The following is a 24,212-nucleotide window of genomic DNA, read 5'->3' on the forward strand; positions in this document are numbered from 1 at the left end:
GCTTTAGGAGAAACATGCGGAATTTAGTTACTTTGTAAATTTTTTTTTATTATTCAGGTGTATTAATTTTAACAAGTTCACTTACATTACTTAAATACTACCTCAGTTTCATTCTTTATTTATATTTCTATTGACAAGAAATCTCATTTTTTACCAACTGCCTTTTGAATCCCTGATTATTATTATTATTATTTCATTAAGTTTCCAAGGAATTCAATTACTCTCTTTGGACAAAACAAAAAGAAAACATAAATAACGCGTTTAAAGTCTGTGAACCTCTCAAATGACGTAAAAATCGTTTCACACTCAGAGGTAGCGTCTGTAGCTTCTCCTCTCGGGCGAAATGAGTGTCGTGTCGCCGTAAATTATTGTGTCTTGGCCTGGCCTCACAAATTGCCTGCCCGGACTTGAACCGGGAGACGCTGAAGGGAACGGCGATGTTCGTCTCGTGCCATTGCCAGGTGACGAAGAAAGTGCCTGAGCAGTTAGAATTCTCTCATCGATGCCATTCCTGTTGAAGACTTGCGGATTGAGGTTAGTCGATCGACGATTGGAGTAACTCACGAAGGCTGCAAGAGAAACACTGTTGAATTAAACCAAGCCAAATAGGATCGGTGATGTTAACTCACCCCACAAGATAATTCCCAGGATGATTGTAAAGGAGACGATGAGTCCCAGATTTGATATGACATCGTAAACTCCACCGACGAGATTGAAAGCTTGGCGGGAACACTTTCTGGCCGCCAGTGGTGACAAAACGGGCACTTCGATGGTCTGCTTCGTCAGTGGAGACGATATCTTCAGATGCACCGTGTCATCTTCCGGCAGAGCAGCGAGCAACTTCAGCTGACTCTGCACCATTCCCTGTGTCTTCTCCAGCTTTCCCACCTGCAGAACTGTCGGATCTGACGACTGCACCTCTACTTTCTGGAGCACTTTGTCCAGTCCCGTGATCGCGATGCCCTGCGTCGGGATTTGATCCACTGATATGCTGCTCGGCGCCACTGAGATCGCCGGAATTAGTCTCAGCGACATGGTATCCGAGTGACCAGCCATCAGAACAGCTTCCAGCTCCAGATTGATTTCCTCATTTTTCACCACGCTTATGATCTCATCAATCTTCCTCCGGGGCTCAATCTGGCACGCATAGGAAATGGTTTTGGGATCAAAAATAGCCTGCGTGCGGAAGAAGTCCGGCAGCTGCTTGAAGTCGCTGTGACGCGACGAGAGACGGCACGAGAAGAAATTACTTGCGATCACTTCCACTTGATTATGGCACGATGAATTGAGACTCAGCAAATTCGACGTCTTGGTCGTCTGGACATGATTCCGGATCACCAGTGGCGCACGATACATTTCGCCATTGAAGATGTCAAAAGTGGTGGCGAAAGTGATCTGATTTGCCTCTCTCACTTCAAGATTGTGTGTCACTTGAATGAAGTTCGGGCTTCCATGGAATATGGACACCTTTCCCGTGCCCACGGACGTTACAATTGCCACTCCCGAGTCCTGGTCGATGGAAATAAGGCTGTCATCCGAGCTGAACCAACTCGCGGTGGTCGTGAGAGCAGACTCGAAGCACACAATATCGCCTACAGTGACGATTTTCCCATCCGGAAATGTTGTCTTCATCTGCTGCACGGAGAGTTTGACGAAGTCTTCGCTGTACTTCACTCCAAGGATGTCCTTCAGTCCAATAGACAGCATGTTTGTGGTTTCCCGTGTGAGTGACAAATCCAGGATGAAATTGTCCACTGTGTGCACATCTATCAGATCTCTCTGGGCCAGATTCCACTGAAGACTCGACACTGAATTCAGATTATGGGAGAATTCATTGCCAATGTTGTCATGCAGACTCACTTTGAGCCTCACATTGAGTCCCTGGGGAATCTTCGACTCAACAGAGCGCAACTTCAGGTTGACCGGATGCAGAGTGACTAAAACGTAGTGGATGGGCTTCACTTCAATAGGAATTGAGAGACTCTGGTCATCCGCTGTAGCGACAATGAGACTCAATCCAGTATTCTCTGATGATTTCACTAATCCAGAGCTCGACACAGTGACAAAGTTCCTCTGACTCGTGTCCACAGCGTAAGTTACCTCGTCCAGATTCGCCTTCAGCTGTACACTTGACTGCGGAGGTATGAGAATCGTGTCGGACGTGATACGCCTGGGAGATTCAAGCTCCAGCAGACGGAAGACACTCACTTCCACCCTCGACGTGAGTGTGTTGCCATGCGGAGTGATGACTTTCGCATGAATTGTCGCCTTTCCTGGACTCTTTCCACGAATTCTCACCGTCACAGCGTCCTTCTCTGAGTATTTCACCCCAATCTCAGCAAATACCCCGGAAATCTCCACCACATCTGGCTGATTGGTCGACCAGTAGACTTTCAGGTTGTCCAGAGTGCCCAGAACCATTGGAGACAGATTCGGAACACCCCAGATAGCCGCTGGCATTGTATTCCCACTTCGCAGACGCACTAGCGGTGCTCTGATCTTCACTCCATCCAACGGAATAACTCGCACATGAACTACATCTTCAGACAACACAATCGCTTGTCCATTTCTGGGATTCACACCCATCGCTCTTCCCGTGACTGTTGTTTCGCCCAGCTTTTCGCCACGCACCAGGCTCGCCTCCAAAGAGATCACATCCGCCTTCTCCACACTGTACACGATGTTCACGTCTGGATGAGGTCCACCCACGGCGTAAATCTGCACAGAAGCACCCACTAAGATGGTCACATTCCTTGGCTGGAGTCTCAGTGGTGGGAAAACTTGGATATTCGCCGGATTGCTGGAAATCCTCTTCTCTGCGTGTCCCGAACTCACCACCAGTGTGGTCTCGCCAAGCTCTTGTCCTGTCACTTCATAGCGCACTTCGCCCGGATTTAGGTTTACTTGTCTGCCCAGACGCACAGAGACAAGATGAGGATGCGCAATTTCCTCTGTGAGATCATACGTGGGCAAGTTCGATGCGTCCACGGCGAGGATTCTGTTGTTGGAATCGAAGAGAGTCACGATAGCCTCGATGCTTTTCGTTCGCTCAACACGATCTGGCATCTTGATGTCAATTCTCCCAATGGACACCACAGAGATGAGCAGGAAGTTGTCTTCAGTCGTAAGACAACGATCCATCAGACTCAGCCGCACCTGAAAATAGGTAAGAGTTCTTAATTTAACTATCAATGTCCTTATCTAGTTGTGTTTCCATCTCACCTGACCAATTCTCTTAGGCCTAATGGAAAGTTCTTTGAAGTTCTCATCAAACTGCACATCCACAATGTCCTTCTCGTCCAACTTCGTCTCATAGAAGCCACTGCCCTGGAGGATTTGCACTTTCGATGGCACCTTCTGACCCAGGAAAATTGAGATGTCATTGTAGGGCAAGAGAGTGTGATTCACTGCCAGGAAACTCAATTCATCTTCAATTGTGGGCATCACGGGATCCTCAGATGCACTCTTCTGAACACCAAAGTGATGTTCACCCTTGATTCCGCTCTCGGCCAGAACTTCTGTCACGTACTTTGTCACTCGGCCACGAATGCGAAAATCTGCATTCACTTCCGGAGGTGCCAAGTAGAGAAGATCTCTGTCGGGAATAGCAATATCCTCCACAAGCTCCACTTGGCTCTCTTGACGATAACTCACGTCTTGCAGCTGCTCAGAACCATGGAGAAATTCCCAATCGAGATGAAGTGACGAAATATTGGCCAAGCGGCGATTGGATGCATCGAAAACCTCAATATCAACTTCCAAGCGCTTCGATGATCCCTGAATTTGCATCAGAGACATTCTGTTCTTCAGTGGGCAGCTCTCCCTCAACTGCTCCCTCGACGACAGCCTCAGGAATCTCGGTTTCACACAGAAAACTCGCGTGATGAACTGCGACACGTACGGACGATGGCGTTCCTCTGACAAATGATTGTAGATCTCGAATGTGAAATCCGTCTCGCCGATTTTCTTGCACAGCACTCTGAAGACTGTTTTCTCCTGGCCAACATTCGGTGACTTTGTGACAGAAATCACGCTCTTCGTGTAGGAGACTTTTGTCAGCAATTCTGCATCGACATGAAAGAGCTTCTGAGGTCCATTGTGGTAGATCACATTCCTAGAGGCGCCAATCGGCAGGACAACCTCATTGGCCACTGGATTCAGAATGGTCAGCTTCTCGAAAACCACCAATTTCACGGTGTCTGACAACACGGAGCCCAAGAAATTGTAGGACACCTCGAAACTGGTGCTGCCCAGATTCTTTGCGCGCAAGTTGATCAACTTGCAAGCCTCCCTCTCAAGTGGTGGCGGCTCTTTCAGCGCCTCCACTGTGAAAAGTTGACTCGAGAACTGCAGGGCAAAGTCGATGTTTTCACAATGAGTGAATGCCTGGAGCGTCTCATTGACCATCGCATAAAGCGCAACGTGCACTTGAACGACATCATTGAGGGCAGTCTCAAAGTTATACTTGACTATTTCCAATTTCACAGGAGGACGGAAGAGAATGTCTGATGACTTGAATATCTTGGGATTCCTCGCCAAAGCTACGCGAATTTGAGTTAGTTTCTCAACACTTTTCTGCTCTTCTTGGGTCAGTTGCAAACCTACAAAAGCAATAAATAGTCAGTTAAACAATAATAAAATGCTAAAGACAGAGTAATTCACCTTTCAAATGATCCAATCGCGTTTCAGCCACTCCATTCTGGTTCACAGCCACCAAGTTGTTGTTGAGACTCGACCAGACAAAATTGCCATCGCCTCCAGTGGCCACGAAGTCAATCTTCTGCCTCTTTGGCGAGTTGGGATCATAGGGAATGAGTACAAATCGTGGTGACAAGTTCAGTCTCTCGTAGATTTGCATCTCAGCGCGCGCCTCCAAGTCCCGAAAACTGCCCACAACTGGTGTGGAACCCTTCCGGAGAGCCTCTCCGTAGATTCTCGTGCCATTCGCGGTCATTGAGAGTGACTGGAAGTAGCTCTGATCGAAGGAAGAGTCGACATTATAGGTGACACCTAGAGTGATTTTCTGGTCGTCCGCTGTGAACAGATCAATGGCAATTTCATGTCTCTCTCCCTCGACGGTGATCCAGTTGTTGTACGGCAGGAGACTGAGGCCGATCTTGACTGCATTGGACACTGTCACGATGGCTCTGGGTGGGGAAGGCTTCCGAACACTCTCATCAGTCTCATGAGGGATGTTTCTGTCCCTCAGAAGCACGCTGGTTCTGCCCAATTTCCTCCCCTTTGCCATGTTGCTATGCATCGCCACAAGATTAGGATCTTCCGCTTCGAGATAGTACTGACTATTGAGATCAATCTCTTCCAGTTTACCGCGCTTCAGCTGGAACACGCGAAACTCAACAGCATCGCCCACGAGAACATGCACGTCCGACGGACTGAGGAGAATGTTGGCCAGAATCATGATGTCAACCTCAATTGCGGGCACATGGTCGTAGTCTTTGTATGGTAGCGAGACCCTGACCTTGGCCGAGCCCGTGTTGATGCCCTCAAGTAAGGTCATGTAGCCGGTGAGGCCCAGAAACTCGAATCTCTCCATCGTCTTCGGCACTTGGTGGTAATTGCTCTCCGAGAAGGTGAGGAAGCGCATCACTTGCCGCCAATTGTCCTTGCTGTCGGCCGTGTGGTGATGCTGGGAGATGATTTGCCACGTGAACTCCACACCCTCGAGCGTCGTGAAGGCATTTCCCTGCGAGTCCAGCGCCATCAGCTCGAAGCTCTCCGGCGCCTCCTCCAGGTACAACTCCCTGGTGGTCGTGAGAACGCCCAGCTGATCGATCACATCCAGGATGACATCACAGCGAGCCACTTCGCCTGTGGCGAGATTCTCCGCCAGGACAACAGCCGTGCTGCGCTCCTTTTCCCGCAGCACCGGAGTCACAATTGCCGTGTGCGAGCATTCGGCATTTATTTCGTCGAACACTGGCACGATTTGCACCAAGTCAGACCGTGAAGTTGACCTGCAAATAACATGTTGAGCATATGCAAACAATTAGATCATACTGAACATGTGTGTTTCACCATGAAAACATGAAAAAGCCGACAATTTCGGGCTATGATGTCACACTGAGGCTTAAGAAGTTAGGTTATATTGAGGCACTCACCAAGCAAAGCACCCCCGATCGATGATCTCCACTGTGAAATTCACAGAAATCTTCTCAAAGATAGGAAGCAGGATACGTGGATAATTGAATTTGGTCGCGGTAATCACACTAAATAGTGTAAACACTGAGAAAAGCGCAGAAACCCTCATTTTCGCGCGAGCCGCTTTTCCAATCACAGACCGAATGAAGAAACTCAACGCGATGTGAGCGAGAGGGAAGAAAAACCACGGCAGGCAATTGTTCGTCAAAGAAATTCAAATGGCAACGGAAAACACTGCGATGGAGTGTGTCTTGGGTGCAAAATGCAGTGGCGGAGGCAAAAAGGAATGCCAACGGCACGCGGTGTTCCCAAGCGGTCCCCCATCCAAGTACTAACCGCGCCCGACGTCGCTTGACTTCGGTGATCGGACGAGAACCGGTACTTTCAACGTGGTATGGCCGTTGACGAGGGACTCTGTAACTTCCCCAGTCACATTCAGATTTTTCTTGCATCTTCTCGCAAAAATTCAAGACTTCGCACTTGAACTCCGCGCATTGCCAAAGGGTTCGAGGACTCCAGAGGTGCTCTCGAGAGTAATCTTCAGTCTTAAAAGTGTCATCTCAATATCCAGCTGGGAGTATTTGGGTGCGAATCGCAAGGAGACGCGCTCTGATTGAGGGTTCCTCACCCTGTGAGGTCCTCTTCATGCCTGATATATGACAATTTATTCAAAATTTATTATATTCTCCTCAGCACACAAATATGCATTGTTGTTGAAGAGGCTTGAAATGGGTAAATAGAGTCACATATAAATTTGATGTGAAAACAAAGTGCAACATATTTGATATGGACTTCAAGAGTCCTCGAGCGAGGGGAGCGAAAGTACATAGGATGTTTCGCTACTGTTGTCCCTTGAGTAGAGGAGAGAATAGAGGCGGATCCTCTCCTTATGTACAGTCCTGCCGATTCAGTAGGGCTGCGAAGCAGAATTCGCCGCTGTGATGAGTGCAGAGGAGACTTTATCTTTAATAATATTGATTTTCTCACTTAAAACCCATCTAATGCGGCCATTTTGGTATTGATACATAATTTCTGCGCATGGACATGTTTAAATAATGGCAATTTTCTCCCCATATTTCGGCCCTCCTTTGAGTGTTATAATGAAGTCACGTCTCACATTGAAAATGATGGGGTGAATGGAGATATTTGCCAAAATCTCACTGGTAATCTTCCTAAATTATCGAGGCAATAACATACACGAAATGCTTTAAAATCAATTTAGCAATACTCGTCCAGGAACACGCAGAAAGAAGCTGCAAAGAGAGAAAAGGAAAAAATACGACCCGTGAAAAGGAAGCAAAAAGCAAAAATCTCCCGTTGCGATGTCAAACAATCATAATTTAGTCATAATAGAGGTATAGAAAATGATTTTCTGTAACTTTTACCCTGCTGAAAAATCTCCCGCATGGATAAATTTCATGTCTCTCGGACACACATTGAGCTATTGGCAGAAATTCCCATTTGATTGCAACACACTCACAATCCTCACATTAGACTGATCACAACGCCTCTTCATCGAAATGGCCAAATCCGGTCAGTGGATGCAACAAATTGATACAAATTCCTCACAAAATCTTCCACCGTCAGATGAAACTTGAAGCTCTAACGCTGAAAAATCGTCCTGCTGACGTGCCGACGATGAAGAAAAAAAAAACACCCCGCACAGTCTTGCATGAGGAAGACATCAAAAGAAACTATTTTCACAAAAGAGCCTTTTTATTGCTCTGTGCCTAAATTAATTCTACGTAATTCTCAAGCCCTGCCTGGCAGACAAATATTAATATTTTCATAAAATTTTATTCAACCTTGGCGAGAGAAAAAGAGTGTTTTGCTCTAAGGATTTACGATGACTTTTATTGCACAAGAAATACGTATTTTTCTAGCTATCCAAATGCTGCACTTTCTGCCTGAGAATCTCTGGAAAATTTCCGACCAAAATGTATCCTGTAGGCAATAAGATACATTTTAGGGTTTTCTTATACAATATTTTAGTGACACTATGGATTAAAAGCAGCATTATTTTGAGGGTATTTTAAAACAGCACTTTTAGAGTGATTCAATGTTGCTCATTTCAATTAAAGGTAATTTTCGAGAGAAGTGAAAAACGATGAGGCTTCCGTTCTACTTTCCCATAGAGAATTCCTTGATTATGTAATACATATATTTAGGATCTTATATACGATCCACAGATATGTTAATTGGGACCAAATCAGAGATTTATCATTGCTTTATTCTCTCCACCAGCGATTGATTATCCTCTTGAATCGAAAATCCCGCGTTTATCAGAATACGCACATCACTTTAATTGAATTAAATTGCGAATTAACAATTACGGCGCGTAATAAAAGACCCATAAACACCCTCGCTGGTCGATTGTGACTGTTGGAGACAAAAAGCTCGTGTGTGGAACAACAAAAGGCGATCGCGTGCTGATATTAATCAAGATCGTCACGTGTGTTTTGTATACTTCTTATTCTATGTCTCCTCATGTTCCATTTATCGTGTGCGACACATCAAGTAAATCTCCATTGTTTCACTCTTGATGAGCTCAACAGCACAATTGGGAGGCTAAAAGGGTGCTGTTTTCACGTCAATTAAGAGGATTTCGAGGGCGTGATAGTTATTATTCAAGTGTCCTTACTGACTTCCATCAAAATAATCACACATCAATCAAGAATAGAGTCATGTAGGAATTCGGAAATTCGCTGAAAAATTAGTCACTGCAAGTGTTTCCTGTTTTACAACGTGTAGTCCTAAAAGTTTACATATTTTTGCATTTTACGATCACAGAACATCCGTCCATTGGGGAGTATATTTCAAAAGTTTCAACAAGACAGAAATGGCATGACCAATAAAAAGGGACAAATTGGCTTCTAGAGGGCAAACATGCCGTGTCCAGGGTTCACTGTTTGTGAGAATTGGTCAATTGCACGCCCCCGTTTTTCCCTGCATTTCGGGTATAATTAGCTAAATTAGGGTCCCTGGAAGCATCATGCAGTGACGAGAGTTTACGGGTGAGTTCAAGGATCGTGCGTTGTTTGGCATCCATAAAAGAAGTCACCCTTCGAGCGGATTCCCGGCATGTTTGGACATTTGTAGCACTCCTCCTGAATGCCTCTTTGACAATTTATTAATCTGCTTCGAGTGCAGCAATATTCGTCCTCAATAAAACCCACATGCACGGAGAAGTCTCTCATGTATGCCAAGAAATGCATCTCAATCTTGCGCAGGACTGAAAAGAGGCACACATAGAGAGGCTGGAGAGAATGCATTAAGGATGCCTTTCAACAAGCAACAATGTACGACGCTTCATTCTCACTCATGGAGCCGTGAAATAAATCACAAGTTTGCTGTTAACGTAAATAATCAATAGCACCGAAGGTAGAGAAATGTCGAAACATTTTTCTCCACGCCAAAAAGACCCTCAAATGGAAGCACGACTCTTGATGAGAGCCGACAATCGCTTCACAGCAAGGGAAATCGGAAAGTGTACTTTTTGACCCTCGCAATCGATGGGATATCATTTAGCATGGAAATATCAACAATGACGATCTTTTTAGGTGTCTTTTTCATCGAATGTGTCACATTTTGTGATTGACACTACGCACAGGGAGTCGAATAAATTGAGAAAATTCAGTAATTTCACAGTGGCGGAACATTTCGCAACGGGATTCATGTGATAATGTGCTTTCAGCAGTAGGAAATTAACCGATTGCCAAATATTTGAAAGTGCCCTTGCGCCCTTAGTTCTCTTTCCGAGAAGATCTCCTCGGCAGGATCAGCAAAACTGCTTCTTTTTGCATTTTTTACGCGCCCTTTACACTTCAGCCAATGCCTGAGAGTGGGTCAAATTTCGTTCGTTTAGGGCCTTTAGCTTATCTTAATGCGATCAGCATGAACAAAACACCATTGTACATGATACTTGCTGTGTTGTTTGTCAGCAATAGAGATATCATCGAGGATCAACATGAAACAGTGAACGTGTGTGCACCGGACTGAGGGCTATATGAACCATTTCACTCCCCATTTGAGATCTAATGAACCATCTCAATTGGCACTTTCCCCACTCACAGCAGTGATCGTTTAATCATTAGGCTCACGAACGTCGATCAGTTAACATGTTAATTTCACGAATATCACTCTTCACTCTCCAACTGACGGAATTATAAACAAATTACGCTAATTTGTCTAAATCCTATGAATATCAGGAGATCATTTCGGTACCTTTACACAAACTCTGCGTCATTGTGTGGCTGAGGATTGAGATGATCACCTATGCAGATCGATGTTCTTTCTCCATAGGTGTTTTAGAGGTGAACAAAAAAGACGGAATAGCTCTCTGTTATCTTCTTCTCAGATTCTCTCTCTCTCCTCTTCATCTTCTCAGCTCTTTTGTTGTGCACATTAAGCGTAAAATCCTTCATAGTTGCTCAAAGGCGATGCCATAAGCTGAAAAGAATAAATAAAATGTTATTTATTGATACTCTCTGCAACAATCGCTACTTAATGTCTTCTTTTATGTACTCTTGAGAAACATTTAACGATCAAACAATAGTTTAGGCATTTTTTTCTGCACCATTCATTTTCAGTTCAGCGTTCATCACAAGTGTTCCGAGCATTCGAAATAATTTAGCATTTCTGCCATCCATTTTCCCATTACATGACAGTTTAAATGCTCACAAATTACTTTCGAATCGCTGAACTGAAAATAATTAAATGCACTGTTGCACCTCGGAAGACCTTCTCGTGCCCACTTTTTCATCAATCAATACTGCTGGCGTTCAAAGGGGTTTTGATCCTCTCTCGCATTTGACTCGATTGTGCTTTTTTCAATTATGTGTACATATCCGTGTTACATTTTACAATTTTCAACTGACTGAGCATCAACTTCGCTTCCAAGAGGCACACAATAAAAATTATTCCGTCTGTTTGCCAAGGGGTGTCAGAATTTCTAAGGCCTCGCAATATTTCCCTTATTTATTTGCTCACTCTCCGAAGGAGTAAGTCAGACTTGACATAATCTCTTATTACACTTTTTCAGATGCTTTTTGCACTTTTATTCGACACCATCGTATTAAAAATTTAGTTCATTTGACACCATGTTGGTGTGAATAAAATGAAGGAGGACAAAACATCTGTCAAAATAGTCTAATTGAAATATTTATACTCAATAAGGCGGCTCAAGAGGTGGATCTGCTCCAATAAACCAATAATTATTGTTTGTATCACATGTAGTTTCTCTCAACAAGAATCAATTGTCGTCACAATGCGATATTACTCGCCATTCATCACTGTTTCAATATTTGCATTGTCCTCTTGCTCTGAATCCTCCTCAAACATTGCATGATGTTATAAAAGAACATCTCTTTATCGAACGACATTTCTTCTGTTTAATTGTGAGATTAACCACTTTTCAGCTCCCGCAAATCCTGAGCAATTTGACCAAATGACAGAATTCTCAGAGAAAGAATTTAATTACAACATTCAATTCATTCTTCACTCTCAATTACTGACATGGAGTTTTTGCTATTGCATTTTTCCGTACATGCACTTAATGTCATCTCGCATTTTGAAGGGATAACAAGATCGCCATTGTCTGAATTTCCACAATAGTTTGACAAAGTGAGGGTGAGACTGATTAAAAAACTTTAAGGTGGAAAGATGTGTATTTAATTGCCGTCGTTATTTCAATTCTGCACCCCTTCGCGTCATGGCAGTGCGCGAAATAAGCAGGAAAAAAGCAGTTAATGTTGTGTTTCGTCGACATTGTGTTAAACGATTATTCAAATTTAATTGAAAATGTGAGATTCGATACGGTTTGATGAATATTTGACTATAAATCACAATTAACAGTACATGGTCTGAACATTTGACGCCGCAAATTCACTAATCCAATTAATGCTTTCAAGGATTCCATGGATTTTGGTAGAGAAGATTATCCATATTCAGTGCCTTTGGCGACATCAAGTGGTGAAGACTCACTTTGGCTGTCATATTGCCAGCAGGAACTGCCAGAGAAAACGAGGGTGTTCCTCGATTACAATAGTTGACTCGCAACTTTTATGCATATGTTTGTACTCGACTTTTTTCCATCCTCCTTATCACATTGCCCGTAATCTTCTGTCTCTCTCTCGCCCTCTCCGACGCCGCTTTGTCATTCAATCTGCATAATCTGACAGGCAGAAAGAAGCTGCAGTTCCGAAGAAAAACCCCCATTGAGTCCCACATGTTCGCCGTGTTTGCTCTATGAGTAGCCTAGAAGCTTGTTACTCAATGGAAAATTCAATAAACATCGCTTTAATAGTGCATTTAATTGCCTTTTAATAGCACCTCGACGCCTTCAAGGGGAATTTATGTGTTGAATGAGTTGTTTGTAATTTAAACAAGCGAGATCTTGTTGTTTATGTCTCTCCCTCGATCCACATTTGATCTCCTTGGCGTTAAATAGTTGCCTCATGTGTGTCCTCTTAGGCCTTTCGGGCGAAAAAGTGTTCCGGGTTCATTAATATGTCACAGACACCACTTCTGGGGGATCAAAAATGTCCCGGACGGCACTTCTTCATCAACTCATCGGCACGTTCCAACTAATCTTCGACCCCAGGCGACGGCAATTTAACACTTTTGAAAATATTTGTAGAAAAAATATCATGTTTGTTGACAGAGAAACTCCTTGGATAAATATGGTCAAGAGAGTGTGCTATTGATCGATGAAATATTCGGCAGAGTGTAATTTTCTGGGAAGATTTGCTGATGTCATGCCTTTTTGGGACTTTTTCTTAACTCACACACCGTGTTTTTTTTTGCCTACTTAGCAATCTATGTGTGAATGGACGGATTTTTCATTGAGAAATATTAGTTGTGATTGATAAAATTTTTCATAATGCTTGCAAAAAGTCTTCATATTGGAGATCACAGCTCAGCATTTCCCCTTATGTACTTCACTCACAGCGCGTGATACATAAGGCGATGGAAAGGCGGTGCTTCTGCTCAGCGTGGCAACCAGTCAAAGGAGGGAACAACACTACCCGGAGACGCGTGTGTTCGTATGGAGCTCGACGAGCCGGAACATTACGGCTAGGCGACAGAGAGTAATGTGGATTTGGTGGCGGAGGTACAATTTAGTTTCAGTCGAGCGACCAATCTCACTGAGTGGAAGTTACAGTGATCTTTAATAGCAAGTGCATAGGTTCTAAGGACTGTCCTTTTGGTGTTTTGTGCTATTCAGTGGAGAACATACTTTTTTGTGATTAATACCAAAATAAGCAAAATCAATCATCCATGATGATGAACGACGCTGCCGCCCTGGCGGGAATGATTCCCTATGACTCCATAGGTCTCTACGAGCAACCCAAGCCGCGATTCATCTTCAAGATGCCCAGAGTTGTGCCGGATCAAAAGTCCAAATTCGAAAGTGACGAGCTCTTCCGTCGCCTCAGCCGCGAAAGCGAGGTGAGAATGCAATCTCTCCACCCAATTTATCACATGCTACAGTTTCTCTCAAATCCCCCAATTCACCCAGAAGAGGAAGAGATTAACGCCGGGAATTACCATCTCTCAGTAGCTTTGTTTTCTTACGAAATAGTCAAGAGAGTGGGTTTTTTTCAATCACTCGACTTACCGCTTGCCATTCACCGTGCGCTGATTCATTGTGAGTAGAGCACGGCGCAGTTCCAAGAAAATCATCGTCGGTATTTCCTCCGGTATTCACGTTGTCACACAAGTTGCCGGGCCTCTGCAAAGAGAGTGTGTGTTTGCCTAATTATGCAGTATTATTATTCAAAACACTTTGATGAATTGTGTATTAAATGAAATCTCTTTTTTCTGCCAGGTTCGGTACACGGGCTACAGAGATCGTCCACAGGAGGAACGCCAAATACGCTTTCAGACTGGATGCCGGGAGGGCCACACTGAGATATCATTTGTGGCATCCGGTACGAATCTACAGCTAGTTTTTAACGCCAATCACGGTCCATATTTACCCGAGAGAGAGTGTGATTTCGACAAGGAGCACGGAAAGGTGAGTTCCCTTCATTTAGACATCAATTATCACTGTAATCACTTATAATCCGACAAGCGTTGCTCGATTCAAGTGGGATTCAATTGATATGCCCATTAGGATGTTCAAATTTGTTGAATTTCATTCGTGAAATTGATTTGTTCCACATCTTGGATTAGGATATCTGAGAGATTTTCAGAATGACATTTTTTTCTCTAAAAGGCGCCAGCCATAATTGGGTATATTTCCTCGAAGCGTGCCAGAAATTAGAAAACTATTAATTTACATGCACCCAGAGAGTCATGTTAAGGATGTCAGATGGTTGTACACTTGATCTCTTGATGCGGCACAAAAAAAAGACATGGAGGAGTCAAAGAGAGCAAGAAGTCTCAGAATGAAGTCAATGAAATAGTAATTATGTGCACTTCAATATCCTCCCATTCACTGGCGCTCCTTTGGCAGGAAGATTTTTATACACTTTTCCCTTTGTATTCCTTCCCATATGGGTGCAATTTGAAGTTTGTTGGATGCCTCTTTTGTCTGCTGCATCCGAAAACAGAGGAAATTGGATCTTGAGCAATTTTCGGAAGAATATCGCCTGCCTTTGCCTTCTTTCTTTTGGCTCTATGCATGTCAATTAGTGTGCTTATATTCGGCACGCGAACGTCAGATGTTTGATGTAGCCTCAATGTTCCGTGTGACGGAAGGTTCAATGCAAAATTGCACATTGAATTAACGTTACTTTTCACATTTTTCTGGAGATCCACACACAGCCTAAAGGGCGGTCGGATGTCGATTCCGCCGCTGTGATTAATTATATGTTTCACACTCCGACAGGGGCAATGAAAAAGCCAAGAATCATTTTTTCGGCCTCAGCACTTCTTTTTCAATTCATCCCTGAGTGAGAAAAAAAACCCTTTTATTTGGACCCCTTTTGCCAGTGAAAGAGCGAATGCGCAAAGTGACACGCTGAGCTCTAATTCTAACAGAATTAACTGTTATAGAAATTGTAAATATTTTTGTATTTGTCAATTGGAGAGAATTCATTTTTTCAATTCCTAATTCTGTCACTATGAGGGACCCCTTTTCGAACAGGACTAAAGAGTTCAATGGGAAATACCTCCTGATGGGCCGTGATTATTACTTTAGTAACAGTGCGAATAAAGATGTGAGCAGAGAGCTGCACTTCACTACACCGTTGAAAAAATGGAAAACCCATGGCTGTGAGACATCAGAGCTTGACCAAAGGTCACCCGGGCCTAAAAGCTAATTCTCTAGAACGATTCATCGACGCCCATAACTTTTGCTCAGTACCTGCTGGCATTATTCGACTCTGTGGTAGTGCTAAACATCCATGAAATGCTACGAGATTTATGGCAAATTACCAAGAAACTGAGCTGGATGGACACCAAATGGATTTCCAGGAGTGTCAGACCGAAAAAAATGCATGGGAGCCCAAAGTGATGTAATTATTGTCCCTTTTCTGACCTTGGCTGCTGTTGCCTCAGCACAATGAAGTTGTCACCATGCATTTCCGTCCTTCTCCTATTTATCTCGGCCCATTATAGTTGACTTCTCTGCTCAGCATCACTATGGAGAACAGTGAAAAGAGTCAGATAAAAAATACTTAGGCATTGTGGGTGTTTCAGCTGCTAAAAAACGCCATCCTTCTTACTTCTCTCTTCAGGTCCACATAAAGTCACATTTCATCATGAATGGAGTCTGCGTGAGATTCCGAGGGTGGCTCGACCTGGAGCGTCTCGACGGGGTCGGTTGTCTGGAGTACGACGAGCGACGGGCTGCCCATGAGGATGCGATTCTGCGCGATCAGATCGATCGATACAACCAGCGATTGCGGGACTTCGAGGACAAGCAGCGGGCATATCGAGGCGACAGGCAGGATGAGATGGATCAAGTGAGACGTGGCGTTCCGGGCGGGATTGGCGTTGGTGTGGGTGGCGGCATGTGGAGACGATAAAAGCCAATTTATTCATGCTCACAATCCTAGAAGAGAAGAGAAGATGCACAGCCACTATTAGCACATGAATGTGAATTTATTTTGTTATGTTTTGTATATAAAATTCAGTTTTTTTTATTGTGTCGCCACTTCTGTATCATCTTTTTCTTTTCTTTTCCTGTGAAAACAAGAGTCGATAATTCTATTTATCACCTTTCTTGAGAGACTTTGCAAACGATCTCGAATGAGTTGAAACACATCTGTAACTCAATTGTACATTTATATTTTAAGCATAAAAATGATGAGTTTGAAAACAAAATGCTCTCTTTATTGATGGATATGATCCCGAACACGCGTGGAATTGAATTTTTCATTTGCACGAACTCCACGGAATCCCTACGGGATAAGACATTTGCAAATACATCGTCGCAGCACTTCTTCGCCCCTGCAATCGGCGTTGCCCCTTTTCAAATTAACCCCCTACAAGGTTTGTTTGCAGTTGTGAAACTCAGTGGAAAATTCTTCCTCTGTTCTTGCATTTGAATTTTAATTCAGCACGAATTGGGGAGGATTAATTGGAAGTCCTGGCATTTTTTGCTAAACAAATTATCAAATATTTTCCTACCCTTCCAACTCACGAGCGATTAGCCAGGAGGAATCTACAAATATCCAATGGGTGGAATGTGAGGAATTCTCATAAGGTTGCACAATGGCAAACTTCCTTCTTAGCGTGTTACGTTACGAGATTACAATCAATATTTGCCAGGATATTCAATTTCTCAAAGTGCCTGCAAAGGAATACAAAAGAGGCACGTTAATACTGTTTGGAGGCGTGTTTCCTCGCACTCTCTCACTATATCATCCAGTATTGTTGCGAAGGGCGATCCCAACTGACCCCCAGCGCACAATTAATTTCCCAACACGGCGACGTCATGACGCAGTGAAAGGGGTAATGCATCAGCAGTTACGGAAACAATTATGCCGTAAAACAAACTCGGCGCAAATTTGCATATTTGACCCAATAGTGCAAGCATGACATTTTTAATACTAGTAAATTTTTCTTGTCCATTTGTCAGCCCCGCCCAGAATTCATTCGGAAAGGCGCGAAAAATCGAAAAGGGTTATGAGCACTATTAGTCTGCTAAATGAGAGAAACAAGAAAATCGTGTCAGTAATAAATTATCAGGCGCTGCGTATTTATTTAACAGCGTCACTCACATTCTCACTCCTTTTCCTACTCTCTCAATCCTTCTTTTTACCCCTAGCAAGCGACATTACCCCTTTTATCCTCATGCTCACGCTTTGTACCTCCGAAATCATATCTAAATGTTTATGGAGTGATTCTCTTTCTCACATTGTTCTGATTTTTTTCCCGCTACAATCGAGCGATATGAACAGTCGTAAAAAATGTGTAAGTCACCCTTTAGCCATTGATGTTTTTTTTGTCGCTACTCTTCAGATTTTTGGAAATGATATAGATATTAATGCCAATTTTTTCACGCTGGTGATCCATCAATTTTCACCCATTGTTCAGCCAGTGAAGGGCAGTATTCGTGTGAGAATTACCATAAAAATGATGCAGCACATTTTTTGCGAATCAGAATGATCATAAAATACGACAGGATAATGAGTTGGTGCATGTGTTCAGGCGTTTTTTTATCTCAATCTATTAAAAATCTTTGTGTAATGTGATAAAATCAAGCCAGTGGCGTTTTATATTGTATTGCTTTGAAATTTTTGCTCCGCAATATGTAAATAAAAACCTTAAAACAACTTCATCACATCAAGAAAGGGCATAATTGAAAGTCACGCAAGGATAAAAGGATCTCATATCTAAATTATTTAATTAAACGTCAGACATGGAAGATGCGGAAAGCTATTTGTCATATTAGTCGCGGTGTAACATCTCTACTGAAATGAAATGGCAAGAGTACATCAGAGATTGTCATTTGCACCAATAAATTACATCCAATTTAACCCTCTCGCTATCTCATCCTTTTATTAACCCGCCATGCACTGATTTTAGCGCATCGAATTGTCCATGTTACGAAGGGTGAGTGCAACATATGGTGAGTTTTTCTCCCAGCTTCTCAGCCTGGATCACCCAGTGAGAAATTAATAACCTTGCACACCCTGGAGACCTTCACTCCTGGAATATTTATTTATGAGACAAGCTGTTGACAAGCATCTCACAAGCTCAATATACTTGGAGAAATGTGCCAAATTGCCATATTAGGCGTCAGAAAAAAGCGATGCGCCAGTCTTGAGGGAATATATTTTAATTACAGCGAACTTTGCACGTGTATCACTAATCCAACCCTCACGATATCCGAGATAATCCCGCCAATTGATATAAATTCATGGTGGGATTATCTGGAGATGAGCACCTGATATGACAACGCTTCGCTGAGTGTCAAAGCGAAATTGAAGATAATTAAGAACGCACGGAGATGTTGAGGACTCTCTACCTGAGATTCATGACAAAGAATTAATAATCTCGTTAGGATTTCTGCTCTCTTTTACCCGCATTTCGATGCTTTTTGTAGGAGTTTCTTTGCGCAACACAATAACAAATATTTTCCTGTCTCACGAAGATTTATTCCTTGTCAGTGCAATTCATCTTCTGCTCCGGAACAATTCGGTCTTCTTGCCTTCTCGCCCCACTGCGAGAGATCACATTGATCCTCATCAGAGACACCGAATCTTTGTCGTATTAATTGCACATTCGAGAGCAGAAGAGGTGAGCAGAAGAAGTGGCTCGAATATCGGCAGCTGGCCACTTGGGTGGCAAATATCATCTAATTTTCCACATCACTGAGGAACACAGATGAAAAGTGATACTGTCTCATGAAGGTGATGATTATGTGCGTAATTTATACTATATCGTCTCTGAAAACGCTGAATCCATCTCACTTTTCACTCCTCTCTTGATGTTCAATTGCATTCATGACCGAATACTCACGTTTCTGGCCATTTCAATGGGACGCTCAAAACCCTTCTGTTCGCAATTGTTGGGTGGATGGCATAAAAGTTCGTGATTTCTAGCAAATAAACTCCTCACAAATTACTCCTCTCATTCATCGCCTCTTTCACTCCTAATGATGTACAAATACACACCGAAGACCTCTTTTTGTGCACCCCCGCATTTAATGGGCCCATGCAATCAATGCTGATGTCAATAGAGAACTGCACAATTTTTCATTTCCGGTGGCCCATTATCGAAGAGCAGAGCCTTCAAAATGTAATTGAGGGTTATTCCCTGACTCTTGCCTTCAGCCACGGATTTCTATGCCGTCGAAGAGTTCCCAGATTGGCCGAAATAAGACTGATTGGCATCTAAAGTGACGATTTGAAAAGAAATATATCGCATAGTGTCATTCACACGTGTAATTGACGAAAAATCACTATTTTTCCGTCTGGATTACTGATCTTTCTCTTCTTTTCTCCCTCAAGGCAAACAAATCCTCAGCGCAAACGTCCCTGAAACATCAAAATCCATTACATTTGCCAACCCTTTTCTTTCTCACAACTGAAATTGTTTACGATATAAATTCGATCAGTGAGATTATTCTTCAAATGCGAGTTAATACGAAAGGCAAATACGGCGAGAGCAGAGATTGTGAGACCCTCATTTGAATTCACTGTCAAATGTTCATTTCACAGGCTGAAAGCAATGAATATTCCGGTGAAGCACTGAGGAGAAATTTCAAACAATCTCGAACATGAAAGTGTTGAGAATTTTATGAATTTTCAGCTTGACTTTAGTCATTATTTTCTTTCAGTGTCCTCCTTAATCTTTTTCAATTTCCATTCACGCATTCTTATCGCCATTCATGGCAATTTTTAATCTAACACTAACATAGCAGTGGTGGAAGAATTGTGGTTTCAACAAGTATTAAAACGATTTTCTACTACAGAAACTTCATGCGAAGAGATGAGATTTCTTTTTGTGGTTTTCCGCTCTTGCACATACCACAGATTTTCTACATTAGAGTTACAAATTAAAGCACCTCGAAGATTGCAATATGTAGTAAATCATGTCGGTGACCAACAAAAAAACAGTGTCCCGAAAGATGAATTAAATCACACTCGAATAGCATATTGCAGCATAAGTTTTGTCGAATGTTTGCTTATCGTATTATCAAACATGAAATCTGCATAGGGGAAAATGCAAATCTCCGCTCAACATTTTAATACTTGCACGTGAAAGGATGCTTTAAATTTGAATAGGGTAGACTTTGACGTCTCAATTGATGGGGAGATGTCGGAAATTTCACACTTTCTTCAATATTTGCATACAGAAAGACTTTAATCTCACTCTGGCTGTGCGTCGGAAGGGTTAACAGAATTTCTGTGATGCACTGTGTAAAATCATCGGGATTCAATGAATTGCCGAATCGAATTTTATTGCTTTCCATTGCAAATTGCTAACGTGCAGTGCTTTGAAATTGATTTGCCAGGGTTTATCTCAAATCTACACGAGATTTCTTTCATTGTTTATCGATCGAGGCCAAAGGGTTGATGGATTTATTTCCCAGGAGACACAATTTCACGTCTCATCCTCTAAATCTTAAGCTCATTGCCGGGCTCATGGTAGTAAATCTTCTCTTTCTCCCGAACCAACAGCCAGAGAAATGTACTGCGCTCTTGGCAACGCCCATAGCGACCAATTGGATTGTTCCTGATTCCCCTCCGATCGATAAACCCAACAATTTTCCGGATACATTGTATACATTGCGGGTCTGTTTATATTTTCACTCGCAGCGTTTCAAGCTGTGCCGCCAAGTAAATAGAACTGAATGGCAAGGAAAAATGGAAGCTCGTAGCATAAAAGGAGCTGAAAGGCATGTTTTTTTGTGTTGGAAATTAAAGAGGTACCAATGCAGCCATATTCTCATCAAAATGTGTCCCTATCATCGCTCAAGAGGTGGATCTCTATGCCTCTAGATTACACATGAGATAAGAAATAACTGCCCTTGCACAAGAGGGTGAGCATTAAAACCCGAAATTTCAGTCATTGTCGAACAGATTATTAAAATAGTTTATTTATAAAAATATGTATGTATGGTTCCAAAAATGCAACATCTTATAAAACTCTCTCCTTCGTCATTGTTTAACAATTATTCACACACACATAGTATATTGTGTCTCTCATCTGCCTGCACATCTACTAAAAGTCTGTGTTAGAAGTCGAATTCCTGATCAATTTTCAGTTCAATGAGTGAGTTGTACGCGAAGACATTGAAGAAGCACAGACCCACGGTGAAGAGATCAATGAGTGGCACCGAGAAGTTCTCCGCCAGCTTGTCTATTACAAAGCAGTTGATGATGCAGAGCATGGCCAAGCCCAGGGCCCAGTAGTTGTCCGCCACGACTCCAAAGTACAGCAGCGACATGATATTGCCCAGGAGAATGAGGAACTTCACCGTATCGTGGCCGCCGGGCGTGAGCAGCACGTCTAGGATGGGGATGCCCGTGGAAGAAAATTGCACGATGGCCCACAAGGAGTTATTGACACGCTGATAGAGTTGCGTGACCAGCAGAGCCACGGGCATAATGCGATTGGCATTGAACGTGACTGCATACACCGAGCGAAGGTGAACAACGAGATTGGGATGCCCAAAGCGGAAGACGCCGACGAGTCCGTGCACCAGCAGCATGCCAAAGGTCGCCACAGCAATGGGGTACACCTCCAGCGACACTGTCCTGCTCACACACCAGCCCGAGATGCCAGACAGACAGATGTGGACAAGGCACGTGGCGTAATTGTGAGTGCTTCGGTGATCCACTTTCTTGAACCTACGGTGGAATCAGGACATGCAAATTGAAACCGCCTGGCATCTCCAGACACAACATCGAGATGATACACTGACACAAACACACACACAACATCGAAAAACAAGGCAGAGAAAGGACTAAAGATCCTCCACACAGTTTAAAAGAGACGAGAAAAGTTAAGAAGAGACAGTTTGTAAGAGTTCGGAAGACATCTTAAAATAAGAGACAAGCGACAAGGGTGAAATATTCACTTCACTTTCACTCGCTGAACATTGACATTGAGCTGAGGAAGAGTCTGTTAATTCGTAGCACATTTGTAGCAATTATTATAATTAGTTAAATCAAATGTTTGAAGGTGATTTTAGATAGGATTAGTAAATAAAAATCTTTAATATCAAACTAAATCAAATCTCTTTCGTATTTCACCTTTTTATAATAGAAAAAAAATCATATGTCATCGAATCAGAATTATTTTCTTTCCCAAAAATGAAAAGAACTGTCCATTTTATAATCAAAAATAATCCGACAATTCTTAACTTTTCTGCCCAATATTTACCAAACCTACTAAAGAAAAACCTAAGAAAGATTGAGTGGAAATATTGCATATCAGAATATGAATTTCAGCTCCAAAGCAACGGAATAAACACTAATAATTAAGTACATATTTTCTTGAAGTCTATTTACATCACACATAAATTACTAATTTGTTTTTTATTCTTGGAACTTCCTATTTTAACCAAAGAATGAGTAATTTCTTGTAACTTCTCTCTCTTTGCAACTGCACTCAATTGATTTTATCTTTTTTATGTTAAAAAGCCAACTTCAATACAATAAATTTTGTTTCATTTTATACAAATTTCTACAGACTTCAGAGGATTTCATCTAGCTTGATGTTGTGGGTGAAGAGAGGGCCCAAGAAACACAGAACCGCGAGTCCCAAGGCGTACAATTCTTTACTTGGCAGAGAAGACCTCCGGAAGATATTCGTGAGGAAGAAGCGGTTGATGAAATCTCCCTCTACAAGCAAAGACCAACTCATTCTGTTTTCAATCGTGGCCATGCATCCCAGATAAACCTCCGCAGTTAAAGCCACACAGTCGTAAATGTGGTCAGACAAGTTAAATGTTCTTAGTATGGGATGAGCCACGATTGGGAGCGTGAACAGGCAAATGTGGAGGAATCCCATATGAGGTTCGCACAGGACTTCAGTAGCGATTTGAGCAGAGACGAGAGGCAGAATCCCAATTCTTGCCATCTTGCTAGAAGCCTCGTAGACATAGTTCACCACGGAATTGTCAAGGATGGGTTTCACGCATCCGATCATTCCATGGCTTAGCATTGCAATATAGGGACTCCGGGCCAATAGACTCTCACGTCGGAGCGCGTACAGGGCAAAGGAGCAGGAGCCACAGAGAAGCAAATTCGTGAGAACCTTCGAGTACTTCCAATTCCAATCGGCTTGTTCTATGAACACCGGCCGAGGTGCCAGTTCTGGAATGTCTGCAATGGGAAAGTCTCTGAGAACACCACCGGAAGATAAGTGTGGTTATGCTACCGTCGTCTGTCCAATTCACCATCCAATCACTCATTATTCGTGTTTGATACTAAGGAGAGTCGTTTGGATTATAGCTTAAAGCTGAATTTAGATTAATTGATCAGGATTTCGCGTGCGGAACGTGAAAAAAGCGATTGTTTTTGTTCCTACAAAGACACTACGATTGCTCGAAAATCTCGCTAAATACCAGTGCAACGCCACAAACAGCATGCAATAATAGACAGAAGTAAAAAAAATCAACTTACCGGAACATGATTACCGTTCTATTATCTATCTAGGAGTGTTTTTTTCACGATTTTGTGCGTTTTTGACTCCCTTATCGTTACTCTATTGACACTTTCTCGCCGGATGCAATTATGGTAGGTTGCGGATATATGTCAGTGGATGTCCGGTTTTAGGCTGCGTATATTACGCATCTAAATATTTCCATGTTTTCCGCGAATTTCCCACGAGAAAATAAATGCTATTATGTTATTTGTTAGCTCTTGGTACGAGTTGCTTGAAAAGAAGCAAATTTGGCACCTAGTACGGCATTTAGATAAATTTCATCATTCTGGTTGTGGACGATGTGAATAACCTCACAATTGCTGCGTAATGAATTTTTCACTATATGCCGTTGATTTTTTGCTTAGTACTCCCACAAAAGACCTATTTTTGTATTCCGAATGAATATTGCTGATTTTCTTGACTTCCCGTGGTACTTCGGGATTTTCATACAGGAATTTTTTGACGAACGTTTTTCTCTGTTGCAATTTGAATTGAACGAC

At 42.7% G+C, this 24,212-nt stretch overlaps 3 protein-coding genes, 1 long non-coding RNA gene and 1 other non-coding gene across 9 annotated transcripts; 1 reads left to right on the plus strand and 4 right to left on the minus strand.

Annotated features, from left to right (window-relative positions):
• Positions 1 to 67: 67 nt before the first annotated feature.
• On the minus strand, positions 68 to 6,289 carry LOC132260607 (nuclear pore membrane glycoprotein 210). Its single transcript, XM_059758837.1, has 5 exons — positions 6,120 to 6,289; positions 4,663 to 5,975; positions 3,223 to 4,601; positions 630 to 3,156; positions 68 to 569 (listed from the first exon to the last, which is right to left on the minus strand). Exons 1-5 carry the CDS (start codon positions 6,266 to 6,268, stop codon positions 307 to 309), a joined length of 5,631 nt encoding a protein of 1,876 aa, XP_059614820.1. The 5' UTR covers positions 6,269 to 6,289; the 3' UTR covers positions 68 to 306.
• A 157-nt stretch (positions 6,290 to 6,446) lies between these two features.
• On the minus strand, positions 6,447 to 6,565 carry LOC132261354 (5S ribosomal RNA). Its single transcript, XR_009468422.1, has one exon. It is a non-coding gene; the product is annotated as a 5S ribosomal RNA (ribosomal RNA).
• A 1,326-nt stretch (positions 6,566 to 7,891) lies between these two features.
• On the minus strand, positions 7,892 to 15,936 carry LOC132260132 (uncharacterized). 2 transcript variants are annotated; one of them, XR_009468343.1, is made up of 5 exons: positions 15,831 to 15,936; positions 15,644 to 15,745; positions 13,778 to 13,891; positions 10,384 to 10,608; positions 7,892 to 8,103 (listed from the first exon to the last, which is right to left on the minus strand). It is a non-coding gene; the product is annotated as an uncharacterized LOC132260132 (long non-coding RNA). The 2 variants fall into 2 exon arrangements; XR_009468342.1 differs by having other exon boundaries at positions 15,541 to 15,745.
• Positions 13,157 to 16,431, plus strand: LOC132260131 (protein big brother). The gene is made up of 3 exons (XM_059758075.1): positions 13,157 to 13,608; positions 13,988 to 14,176; positions 15,843 to 16,431. The coding sequence occupies exons 1-3, from the start codon at positions 13,438 to 13,440 to the stop codon at positions 16,131 to 16,133; spliced, it is 651 nt and encodes a 216-aa protein (XP_059614058.1). The 5' UTR covers positions 13,157 to 13,437; the 3' UTR covers positions 16,134 to 16,431.
• Positions 16,078 to 23,807, minus strand: LOC132260130 (uncharacterized). 4 transcript variants are annotated; one of them, XR_009468340.1, is made up of 2 exons: positions 23,691 to 23,801; positions 16,078 to 16,159 (listed from the first exon to the last, which is right to left on the minus strand). XR_009468340.1 is itself a non-coding variant. In XM_059758074.1 (2 exons), the coding sequence occupies exons 1-2, from the start codon at positions 23,696 to 23,698 to the stop codon at positions 21,296 to 21,298; spliced, it is 624 nt and encodes a 207-aa protein (XP_059614057.1). In that variant the 5' UTR covers positions 23,699 to 23,801; the 3' UTR covers positions 21,128 to 21,295. The 4 variants fall into 4 exon arrangements, 2 of the variants coding, with proteins under 2 accessions (XP_059614057.1, XP_059614056.1); XM_059758074.1 differs by lacking the exon at positions 16,078 to 16,159 and adding an exon at positions 21,128 to 21,911; XR_009468341.1 differs by lacking the exon at positions 16,078 to 16,159 and adding an exon at positions 22,620 to 23,390 and having other exon boundaries at positions 23,691 to 23,807.
• Positions 23,808 to 24,212: the final 405 nt, after the last annotated feature.

This window comes from Phlebotomus argentipes, unplaced genomic scaffold, assembly GCF_947086385.1.
Source record: "Phlebotomus argentipes unplaced genomic scaffold, Phlebotomus argentipes genome assembly scaffold_18, whole genome shotgun sequence".
NCBI classification, from domain to species: Eukaryota; Metazoa; Arthropoda; class Insecta; order Diptera; family Psychodidae; genus Phlebotomus; species Phlebotomus argentipes.